General features: G+C 42.8%; 1 protein-coding gene across 2 annotated transcripts in view; it reads left to right on the top strand.

Annotated features, from left to right (window-relative positions):
* The first annotated feature begins 2385 nt into the window (after positions 1-2385).
* The window catches only part of LOC123519467, a 97862-nt gene continuing 88275 nt past the window's right edge, over positions 2386-11972 (top strand). Inside the window, exon 1 of one of the 2 annotated variants that reach the window (XM_045280776.1) lies at positions 2386-3047. In XM_045280776.1, coding sequence (XP_045136711.1) covers positions 2999-3047 — 49 coding nt within the window. In that variant the 5' untranslated portion in view covers positions 2386-2998. The remainder of the gene's footprint in view (positions 3048-11972) is intronic. The other variant, XM_045280777.1, reaches the window with a different exon arrangement.

The following is an 11972-nucleotide window of genomic DNA, read 5'->3' as shown; positions in this document are numbered from 1 at the left end:
CTCGCTGTTTCCCAGAACTCGAACCCGGGCCGTCTCGGTTGTGAGCCAAGCGTGCTAACCACTACACTATGTGGTGTGTGTGTGTGTGTGTGTGTGTGTGTGTGTGTGTGTGTGTGTGTGTTCACCACGGTCATCTGTTGGTCACCCAGACAGCCTTTCCTCTATGGAAAGAGTTCAGAACTCATACTGACCGATCTTCGGATAAGACTACACACACACACACACACAGGGAAAACCAAGCCACAACATCCCATACTTACTTAATGCTAGGGGAAAAGGGGCTGCACATTAAGACGCTTGCCCATTTGCCTAGCCGCTTCCCGGGGCTCGAACCCGGGCCCTCTCGTGTGTGTGTGTGTGTGTGTGTGTGTGTGTGTGTGTGTGTGTGTGTGAGAGAGAGAGTGTGTGTGTGTGTGAGATAGTATGTATGTGTGTGAAAGAGTGTGTGTGTGTGTGTGTGTGTGAGAGTGTGAGTGTGTGTGTGTGTGTGTGTGTGTGTGTGTGTGTGAGTGAGTGAGTGAGTGAGTGAGTGAGAGAGAGAGAGAGAGAGAGAGAGAGAGAGAGAGAGAGAGAGAGAGAGAGAGAGAGAGAGAGAGAGAGCTGCTTCATGGTTACTAATTCATCAGCAAGTGCGCGAATCACAACTTGGAAACCCGCAGAGACCAAGTCCATCGCCAGGAACAGAACACACCGACACCCTCAGTGCCTCGGCGCCTCCTACAGCAGTGCCGCGTCTCGCCCTAAGCGCGGCACTCAGGGCAAACTGACTGGCACTGGCGACTGTACCGCGGGAATGGAGGTGACTGAACTAAAGAAATAATACTGTGATGGGCATTCAAGGGAAAGCCACAAGTCGCAACATAATTTTCTTTTAACAAAGAAATGGGTTTTGACTTACGATATAATTAAAAAAAAAAGACCTCACTGAGCATAAATACGAATGTAAGTAACTCCAACATCACCCATATGGTGTGGGTGTTCCCCTAAGACTAAGTGAACAGGCCATACAAGTGAATGACCCTCACAACAACTCGTAGATAAAACACAAGCTTCACACGAAATACGCCTCCCACCACATGTCACTGCAACACATACACAGATGGTATACATAATTAGCACTCACTTCAGTGGCACACCACCGTGATGCGCCTTCAACCCCAACTTGTTACTGTACCTTCTCACATTCAGCAAGAATCCACGTAACCCAACGCCAAGAAAGCACCTCACACACGACCAACACACCACCACCACCACCACTCTCCACTGCCCGTACTAACCTAACGTCAGCGCTTCAGAAAAAGGCATCAAACGCCAAACAAACCGCATACCAAGAACGAAACACTACTTGAACCGTGATGATCTCACTGGTCTCTCCCCACTTCCGGATATAATAAATATCATGCTAATGATAAATTATAATTATAATCATTATAATAATAGTAATAATAATAATAATAATAATAATAATAATAATAATAATAATAATAATAATAATAATAATAATAATAATAATAATAACAATAATAATGATAATAATGATAACAGCAATAATAATAATAATAATAATAATAATAATAATAATAATAATAAGAAGAAGAAGAAGAAGACGAAGACGAAGAAGAAGAAGAAGAAGAAGAAGACGAAGAAGAAGAAGAAGAAGAAGAAGAAGAAGAAGAAGAAGAAGAACAATAAAAAGAAGATGAATATGAAGACGAATAACAGGTCTTCTACTACTACTACTATTATTCCGCTACTACTACTACTACTACTACTACTTCTACTACTGCTACTACTTTTACTACTAGTACTACTACTACTACTACTACTACTACTACTACTACTACTACTACTACTACTACTACTACTACTACTACTACTACTACTACTACTACCTCTACTACTACTACAACAACAGCAACAACTCTTACTACTACTACTACTACTACTACTACTATTACTACTATAATTAATAATAATAACAACAACAACAACAACAATAATAATAATAATAATAATAATAATAATAATATTATTATTATTATTATTATTATTATTAAACTTCTAAATAATAAACAGACACGGATATGATAACATAATTCTCTCTCTCTCTCTCTCTCTCTCTCTCTCTCTCTCTCTCTCTCTCTGACCTGAGATGACCCACCAAACACTAAGGCTAAGAGGTCAAAGGTCAGCCTCGGCCAAACACAGTCTAACTCAATCCCGCGAGACAAGAGACCGAGATACGCGTGAATATTCTGGTAAGCGGGGAGGGATTTGCGTGCGTGCGGGAGCGGAGTGGCGGGCGGAGTGGCTGAGTGGCGGAGTGGCACCAGCAGCGGCCATTCCTCGCTAAAAATACCCAAGATATACAGCAGTCTCACGAGGCACAGGTGGTGAAACAGGTGGCGGTGGTGGTAGTGGTGGAGGAGGGTCATCTGTGGTTCGCTTGGTGCCTCCGACCTCCGTCAGTGGGCCGACAGACACGAGTGGGGTGGGACGTCGCTTCCTCGATGCTCCGCGGGTTATCTCTCGCTGCCTGCCTCCTGCCTGCCTGCCACCCTCCCGCTCTCGCCCGTACCTCGCCGCGCCGCTGTCCAAGAATGCTATCAGTGACATAAAGGAAGCTGCACACTAACCTTAGCCACACTTGCTCTGCCTCCCGTAGTGACCTAGAGATAGAAAGAAAGGTTTAAAAAGACACAGAATAACAGAAGGGATAAATGTAAAGACTAAAAACTTTTGGCGCGTTTTCGAATCAGCTGTTTTACGGACGTGCCCAAGTTTGTTCTCCGTGACGCCCTGCTACACACGCCTCCCCCGTCACCCACCGAGCTTACCACTTCTTCCCCTTCTTAAGATTCTGAACACTTTGCACCAACTTCCCGCTCGCGAGGATAAAACTGCGAGGCGAGGCTCCGAGGCGGCAGGGCGGGGCGGCGCTGGCAGATCGGAGTGTGGCGGCGACGGCGACGGCGGAGGCGGCGGAGGCGGCGACGGTATGGTGGCGTGGAGGACTTGGGTGCTGGCAGCGGTCATCCTCGCCCAAGGTAATGTTCCAGGGGCGGCGCGGGCTGGGGCGGGCATCAGGGGGGAAGAACGTGGGAATGTTGGAAACGAGAAAGAGAGAGGAGTACTGATGAAAATGACAATATTACGTGATGTGCATTACTCTTCCTGTTTGGTTCAGCATGGCAGTGTTCGTGGGGCGGCGCGGGGTGGGGCGGACATCAGGGAGGAAAGAGGTTGGAATTTTGGAAACGAGGGACAACAGCACAGATGAAAATAGCATTACGTGATGTGACTCTTGTTTTGGTTTAGTTAGGTGAAGTTAGCGGGCGGCACGGGCAGGGAGAGGGAGAAGGTGGGAGTTTAGGAAAAGAGGGGACAGGCTATGAGGAAAATTACAGTTAGTTACGATATATGTGTCGTGTTTGGCTCAATAAGTTCACTAAGTTGATGTTTCCGGGACACAGGAAAAAGAAGAGAGAAATTTTGTAAACAGTGGACAACAATATACATTAAAATAACTGTATTATGATGTATTTGGGGGTTCAGCACAAAATGTTCCCTAGATTTCGTGGGGCAGGACGGGCACTATAGTAAGGAAAAAGATGGAGACTTTGGAAACGAGCACCAAGGGTAGAGCAATGGTACAACAATGGTACAGCAAGGGTACAACAATGGTACAGCAATGGTACAGCAAGAGTATGATGAAAAACCACAGCATCATGTATTCTTATTGATCTAGTATTGTAGTGTTCGTGATGCGTGGCAAGCTGGGCCGGGCATCAGAAGGGATAAAAAAGATCAACATTTTCGAAAGGCGAGCTACCAGTACAGATATAATTGTGCTGTGTTTTTTTTTTTTTTTTTTTCTGTGATTCAGCAAGGCAGTGTTCGTGGGGAGTCACTGGCTTGGGTGAACATTGGAAGGGAAAGGAGTGGGAAGGGTCTAACAGGCTGGTGGGCGGGGAACACTAGTACATATGGAACAGTGACAGCATTATCTTCTATATTCTAGTAATCTTGAGGGTTCGCGAGCTGAGAACGACTGACTTAATGGAGAAGAGGGTAAATACTCTGAAACACCTCACCGCATCTCCACCACATTCAAAAGACTCTATATGGTTAAAGTGGCAGTTTTTAAGCTTGTTTTAATGATTCTAGAGACACATTAACAAGATTTCTATATAATAAACAAGAAAAACACTTGAAAACTCGGCTAATAATGTATGTGGGCTTTAAAAACAGTCGCGGTGAGAGACAGAGACGCACACAGAGAAAGGGCAAATCATTTCACACTGCAGACAACAAAGATGAAAGAGAACTATGTCCATCGTGTCTGGGTTAGCGAGGACATGTTTCTGACGCGGCGTGGCGGGAAGGAGAGGAAGAGGACGGATAACCTTAGTAAACGAAGGTGGTGGTGGTGATGGTGGTCGTGAAGAACGGTACTCGAGACAGGAATGACAGAAGAGTATTGAGTAAAACCGTTTATAATTTCCGCGTTGTTTTCCTCACCGTGTTTCCATTGCAAGACTGAGACAGAAATACAAGGGGAAAAAATTAGGAAAAAGGGATAACTAAGACGGAAACTGAAGAAGGAAACAAGGGGAAAAAATGAGAGAGGAAACAGTTAAGGACATGGAAGAAACAAGAGGGAAACCAGAGAAAGGAAACAAACAGCGGAGGTGGACATGAAAGAAGGAAACAGAGAGGAAAATCTGAGAGTGGGAGGCAGCTGAAAGGGACACTCAAGGAGGAAATAGAAGGGGAAAATCAAACGGAAAGGGAAAATCTGGGAAAGAAAGAAACAGAGGAAAAAATTAAACGTAACGGGAAAAATCAAGGAATGGAAGAATAAGAAAGAAACAGAAGGAAAAAATTAAAACAGAAGGTAAAAATCGAGGAAAGGAAACCAGTCAATGAAGGAAACAGAGAGGAAAAGCAAGAGAATATTAAGTAAGGAAACAAATAACTGAATGAGGAAACAGGAGGAAAAACAAAAGGAAAATTGAATAATGAAACCAGCGAATGAAGAAGAACACAGAAGGAAAAAAAGGAGGGAAAAATTAGATAAGGAAACAAGACAATGAAGAAGGACACGGAAGATAAAAAGATGATTAGATAAGGAAACAAGACAGAGAAGGAAACAGAAGATAAATAAACAGAAAAGGAAAAAAATCAAGACAAGAAACAAGCTAGACACCGAAGTAGGAAAAAGAAGGAAAAAAATGAAACAAAACAGGAATAATTGAGAAAGGAAAGACACTCACCCTAGACACTTAACTGGAAAATAGGAAGGAAAAAAACAATTAGAACAGGAAAATCAGAAAGGAAACAAGCGCAAGGGGACCAGCAGTATAGTACACGTCTTTTTTCCCTCGCCAAGGCAGTGCTCAAAATTGAAACAAGAGTAGGTTAGGTTAAATTAGGTTAGGTTAGGTTAGGTTAGGTAGGTTTAGTGAGGTTAAGTTAGGTTAGGTTAGGTCACGTTAGATTAAGTTAGGTTTAGTGAGGTTAGTTTAGTTTAGGTTGAGTCAGGATAAATTAGGTTAGTTTTAATGAGGTTAAGTAAAAGTTAGGTTAGGTTAGGTTAGATTTGGGTTAGGTTATCAGGTTAGATTAAGTTATGTTAGGTTTCGTTAGGTTCACTAAGTTAGGTTAGGTTAGGTTAAGTCAGGTTACGTTAGTCAGGTTACATTAGTTAGGTTACATTATGCAAGGCTTCCTGAGGTTAACTTACATTAGAGTAGGTTAAGTTAGGTTTGGTTAGATTTGTATACAATATCCACAGAGACTTCAAACAAGCTCGTGGTGATGTGTCTAGCGTGTACCTGGGTTTCTACACCACTCAATATGTCTTTTTATGTATGAGTGAACTCTGGGGCCGCCAAGGTACAACGCGACAGTGGGACCGCGCCCGCCTTGTTGGCAGAGGAGCCCTTCAGCCACTGTCGGAGTAACGCTTCACTATTGCTAAATCAAGGTCCAAAGTCTGTTCTACCCGTCATAAACTGAGAAAAACCAGACATAAAAACCGGAGAATGATTTGTAAGAGAATTTATGCATCCGGATATATTTCAGATTCAGATTTCTATTGGCCACAGAAACATAATCCATAATCAAATAAATAAATAGTCCTGCACTATACACGCATTATTAGTTGTATACGAAATGAATACAATAACATGGTGAGCATACAAGGGCAGGATACTGTAGGAAGTTAGGTTTAAATTGATTTGGTGAGGTTATACATGGTTGAGAGAGAGAGAGAGAGAGAGAGAGAGAGAGAGAGAGAGAGAGAGAGAGAGAGAGCGTCAGTCAAAATACCACTCACAAAAAGGTAATTATAGAAAACGATTCCCAGAAAATACTTGTGCAATTTGATTTTACGGATGTCTTGATTCTCCTCCTTTGACATGTTACGTGAGGTGAGGTGAGGTGAGGTGGTGAGGTGAGGTTAGATTTGGTTAGGTTTGGATAGGTTTGGGTAGGTTTGGATAGGTTTGGATAGGTTTGGGTAGGTTTGGATAGATTTAGGTAGGTTTGGTTAGGTTTGGGTAGGTTTGGGTAAATTTGGGTAGGTTTGGTTAGGTTTCATTTGGTTTAGTTTGGTTAGGTTAGCTTAGGTTGGGTTGAGTTAGGTTGGGTTGGATTGGGTTGGGTTAGAGTGGAATTGAGTTGAGTTGGGTTGGGTTGGGTTGGGTTGAGTTAGGTGGGTGACGTGAAGTTCCGTTAGGTTAGATCTTTCATTGGTAATAAATATTGTTTTTAATCCTCACAGTAATGTAAAGAAAAGAAAAAAAAAGTAAAAAGACAAAGAAATAGACGAATAAAATTGTAAGAAAAAACGGTCCATTAATGAAGACTTATAAAACGGTAAACAACAACAACAACAACAACAACAACAACAATCCGACCTCCTTACTGTGAATTTCCAAACAAGGGGATAATGATGTTTCTTTTTCTTTATTTTCTTTTCTTCCTTCTTCCTTTTTCTTTTCCTTTTTTCAGTGGTGGCAGGGGGAGCAGGAGGCGGGCTAGGGGTAAGAGGGGCTAAGCTGGTCTGAGCTCCTACTAACCTTGAGTGATTATATTTTTGTTAGTTTATGTGTGTGTGTGTGTGTGTGTGTGTGTGTGTGTGTGTGTGTGTGTGTGTGTGTGTGTGTGTGTGTGTGTTTCATTTATTTAATTCCTTTCACAATTTCAACACATTTTTCTTTTTCTCTTTCTAATTCATCTTGTTCTACCACCACCACTAATAACAACAACAACAAAAACAACAACAACAACAACAATAATAATAATAATAATAATAATAATAATAATAATAATAATGCTACTATGTCGTATATATATTTTTTCTCTCTCTCTCTCTCTCTCTCTCTCTCTCTCTCTCTCTCTCTCTCTCTCTCTCTCTCTCTCTCTCTCTTCACCATCGTATGAATTTTAATGCCTCAATATATTTTTTCTGTCCATATCGCGGTTTTTTCGTGATATTTGACGACGAGGAGGAGGAGGAGGAGGAGGAGGAGGAGGAGGAGGAGGAGGAGGACGAATGGAAAGAATGGAAAGAGAGGAGGAAGAGAAGGAGAAAAGTTAAAAAGAATGAGTGAAGAATGAGAAGGATCTATAATTATTTTTCTTATTTCTTATTTTCCTTATCTTCCTTTGTCAGTCTTTTAATTTCCTTTCTTTTTTTTCCTTCAATTTTTTTTTCATTCCTTTTTTTACTCCATTTTTTATTTATTTTTCCCCATTTCATTTTATAGTTTTTTTTTCTTCGTTTTCATCTCTTTTTTCTTTACGTTGTTTTCATGTTTATCGTCGTTTTCATTATTTTTTCCACCTTTCTCTCTTTTCCTTATTTCGTTGTATTCTTTTTTATTGTATCTATGTTTATTTTATCACTTCTTTCTCTACCTATCTATTTATTTATCTATCTACCTATCTATCATTTGGCCTATCTATCTATCTATCTATTTATTTATCTATCTGTTCACTTATTTTCTCGTTTGTGTTTCACTGTTTGTTTGATCTGCTGCAGTCTCTGATGAGACAGCCAGACGTTACCCTACGGAGCGAGCTCAGAGCTCATTATTTCCGATCTTCGGATAGGCCTGAGACCAGGCACACACCACACACCGGGACAACTCCTCGATTTACATTCCGTACCTACTCACTGCTAGGTGAACAGCACCTACACGTGAAAGGAGACACACCCAAATATTTCCACCCGGCCGGGGAATCGAACTCCGGTCCCCTGGCTTGTGAAGCCAGCGCTCTAACCACTGAGCTACCGGGCATGTGTGTGTGTGTGTGTGTGTGTGTGTGTGTAGTACAAAAACAGATCTATAAAGTTCAATTTTGTTCTTCCAGAGAGAGAGAGAGAGAGAGAGAGAGAGAGAGAGAGAGAGAGAGAGCGTCAGAATGTCAACATATGATCGCCTCCAAAACTACATAACTGTCTCAAAAACAAACAGAAAAGTTAAGCTCCCATTTCTCTCTCTCTCTCTCTCTCTCTCTCTCTCTCTCTCTCTCTCTCTCTCTCTCTCTCTCTCAGTCATTCCTGCGCAGGGTGACTCGGAAAAGATAAAGAGATAAGTGAGTGAGAAAGTGAGAAAGTGAGAAATTGAGTGAGTAATTGAGAGAGAGAGAGAGAGAGAGAGAGAGAGAGAGAGAGAGAGAGAGAGAGAGAGAGAGAGAGAGAGAGGATGGAGGAAGATAATAACATGATCATCTTCCTGGAGGAGGAGGAGGAGGAGGAGGAGGAGGGAGGCCAGAGGGTAAGTGTGACTGTATTTCTCTCTCTCTCTCTCTCTCTCTCTCTCTCTCTCTCTCTCTCTCTCTCGTAATCACCCTGTCCATCTCCCCTACCCCCCCACTCTCCCCTCTCTCCCGCTTAAAAAAAATGGTGGGGGTGAAACACACACACACACACACACACACACACACACACACACACACACCGCTATTCCCCCAAAACTTGCAACTGTGGTGGTGTTAAACTAAAATGTTCTGAGGGCGAAAGCTATCTCTCTCTCTCTCTCTCTCTCTCTCTCTCTCTCTCTCTCTCTCTCTCTCTCTCTCTCTCTCTCGGATATTCAATTAAACAGTCAACTTTTTTCACTTCATTGACTTCACCACGAGAGAGGAGCGCCGGTGTAGTCTGAGGAATGAAGGGAAGGGAAAGGAATGCAAAGGAACACAAAGGACATTCAAACAGCAACAAATACTGAGGTCCCTATTAGCCAGTTTTCTTTTCTTTTCTTCTTTTTTTTTCTTATTCTACGCTGGAAGGAAGGGAAAGAGAAGGGAGGTGAATGGAATGGGAGGGAAGGGAAGGGAAGGAAGGTAAATGGAAGGGAAGGCAAGGGAAGAGAAAAGGATGGGAATGGAAGAGAGGGAAGGGAATGGAAAGGAAGGGAGGAGAGGGGAAGAGAGGTAAATAGAAGAAGGGAAGGGAAGGGAGATAAATGGAAGGGAAGGGAAGGGAAGGGAAGGGAAGGGAAGAGGAAGGAAAGGAGGAAAAGATGAATACTAGAGAAAGGAAATGATGAGAGAAAAGAATTGAAGAGAGCAAGGAAGAATGAGGAGGAATGTGTGTAAGTGTCTCCTCTTCCTCCTCCTCCTCCTCCTCCTCCTCATCTTTCTTCTCGACCCTCCTCCTCCTCCTACTCCTCCTCCTCTTGTCAGTCACATCCAGTCATGTTTGTTTCGCTACTCTCTCTCTCTCTCTCTCTCTCTCTCTCTCTCTCTCTCTCTTGTGTATTTACTCTTCACCACATCCATCTGTATTCTTTTTCCTCCAGCCATATTGTTTTTCCTCCACCAGTTTTTCCCTCCTCCTCCTCCTCCTCCTCCTCCTCCTCCTCCTCCCTCACCCGTCACAGCTGTCACCGTCCCAATCGTCACTGAGATAAACTAAAAGCTTGGTTATATTATGTTTTTTTTCATATGCATATTCAAGAAGAGGCCCAGAGAGGAGGAGGAGGAGGAGGAGGAAGAAACTGGTATTACGTCATTTGTTGTTAATCATGTTTGTGGGTGTGCGTCTCTCTCTCTCTCTCTCTCTCTCTCTCTCTCTCTCTCTCTCTCTCTCTCTCTCTCTGTCTAAAAATAAGCATACTAATTATTGCCTCTCAGTTAAAGCAAGAACGAGCGTGTGTATTTCCAGCAGCCATTAGAGAGAGAGAGAGAGAGAGAGAGAGAGAGAGAGAACCATACTCCTCTGTATCTCCCAAATTAAGAAACTCTATCCACCATCGTCTCTCTCTCTCTCTCTCTCTCTCTCTCTCTCTCTCTCTCTCTCTCTCTCTCTCTCTCTCTCATACCATTACATCTATTTATTTCTTAATCAACCCTTTCTTTCCAAAAGTTTATATTCATCACCACTTCAATTTGTAGCCTCGTCTATATTTCACCAAGTCTCACCTTTTAATCTATTTCCATCTACTACCACTTAATTTTTCTGTTTCGCGGTATTTTTGGACGGTGGCTCTCGGGTGAATTTGTGGTTCATCATTCTCCTTGTTCAGGGTTCGAATCTCTAGTGTCGCGGCTCGTCACCTGCACACTTGGGACCTGAATCCATTAGTGAGGCGGAAAGGATGCTGCCACGCTGGTTCTGATTCTGGTTCTGGTGATGGGTAAGAACTGCCTTTTCAATGGTTCTTCCCTTTTCCTCTTATTTGTCTTTTCTTCTTAATTTTCGAGTTCTTTTCTTTTTTTCTCTGATTTTCTAGTCTAAATGTTGTTGTTTTTTTCTTGTTTCGTCTTCAAATGGCAGATGCCCAATAAGTTCTTCCTCTTTTTCTTATTATGGAGGTTAGAAATTTATGTCTTTTGTTCTCTCGTTCGTGTATGCTGGACGCCGAAGCATGAAGTGTTTCAGATCTTCTATTTCCGCATCACACATAATGCATTTTTTATCCCCTCCTTGGTGCTCTTCGCCTCACTCTTGAGCTTGATGTTGGTCAATCTTCTTCTTCTTCTTCTTCTTCTTCTTCTTCTTCTTCTTCTTCTTCTTCTTCGCTTCTCCTTCTTTTTCTTCTTTCTTCTTTCTTCTTCATTCCTCCAGTTTGATCTTGATCTTTCTTTCATTAACTAACTTGTTCATTCTGGGCGGTGTTTGTTTTGTTCTGGTTTTGTTGTTGCTCTTTTCCTTTGACTTTATGTGTAGTTTGATTTTTGTATCGTTTTTATTTTTCTTTGATCTATCTGTTTTCTTTTTTTATTCTCTCTCAATTTCGCTTGTCTTTCTCTTCTGTTTTCATCTAAGTCTAGCCATTCCGTCACATTTCACCCTTACCCGTCACAGACTCACCAAAACTACGTCACCACTCAGACCTCACCCTTCCGTCACACTGTCACACTGCATCCGTGTCCGTCACATTTCACGCCACTCGTAACAAACCCACCCACTCTATCACCCACACCATATCAACCCGTCACATTTCACCCTTTTCCTAATATCACCACACACTCACTCCGTCACATTCCTCTCATCCACCCCCCTCCACCATCACCCTATATCTGTCACACTCCTCTCTCTCATCCCGTCCCACCCTCAGCCAGTTCATCATCCCGTCATCTCCGTCAGGTTAAGAAGAACAAGCAGGCAGGTTCATCTCACAAGCCAGCTATCTCGACCCTCTTAATCAGGGAGGGAGCGCGCGCCCCTCCTCCTCATCTGCCCTTGTGAGGCCCCCCGAGGCTCGCCAGGGGCTCAAGGGGGTCGCAAAGGGCTGGAAAGGAACACTCCCCCATCCTGCCATCCTCCAGGAGGCGAGAATCTTACTGTCTTACTCCTACTTCTTCGTGAGTTGAGGGAAAAAGACGACTGTTTTCGGGGCTAAATGGAAAAAACTCCTACTTCTTCTTGAGCTGAAGGGAAAAAAGTATTGTTTCCTCTTCCTTCTTTTTCGTGAGCTGAGAAAAAAAAAAGTTTCTTCTTGAGTTGAAGGGAA

This window comes from Portunus trituberculatus, chromosome 45 (assembly GCF_017591435.1).
Source record: "Portunus trituberculatus isolate SZX2019 chromosome 45, ASM1759143v1, whole genome shotgun sequence".
NCBI classification, from domain to species: Eukaryota; Metazoa; Arthropoda; class Malacostraca; order Decapoda; family Portunidae; genus Portunus; species Portunus trituberculatus.
The sequence above is the reverse complement of the archived record's forward strand: the minus strand, read 5'-3'. Positions and strand labels throughout refer to the sequence as shown.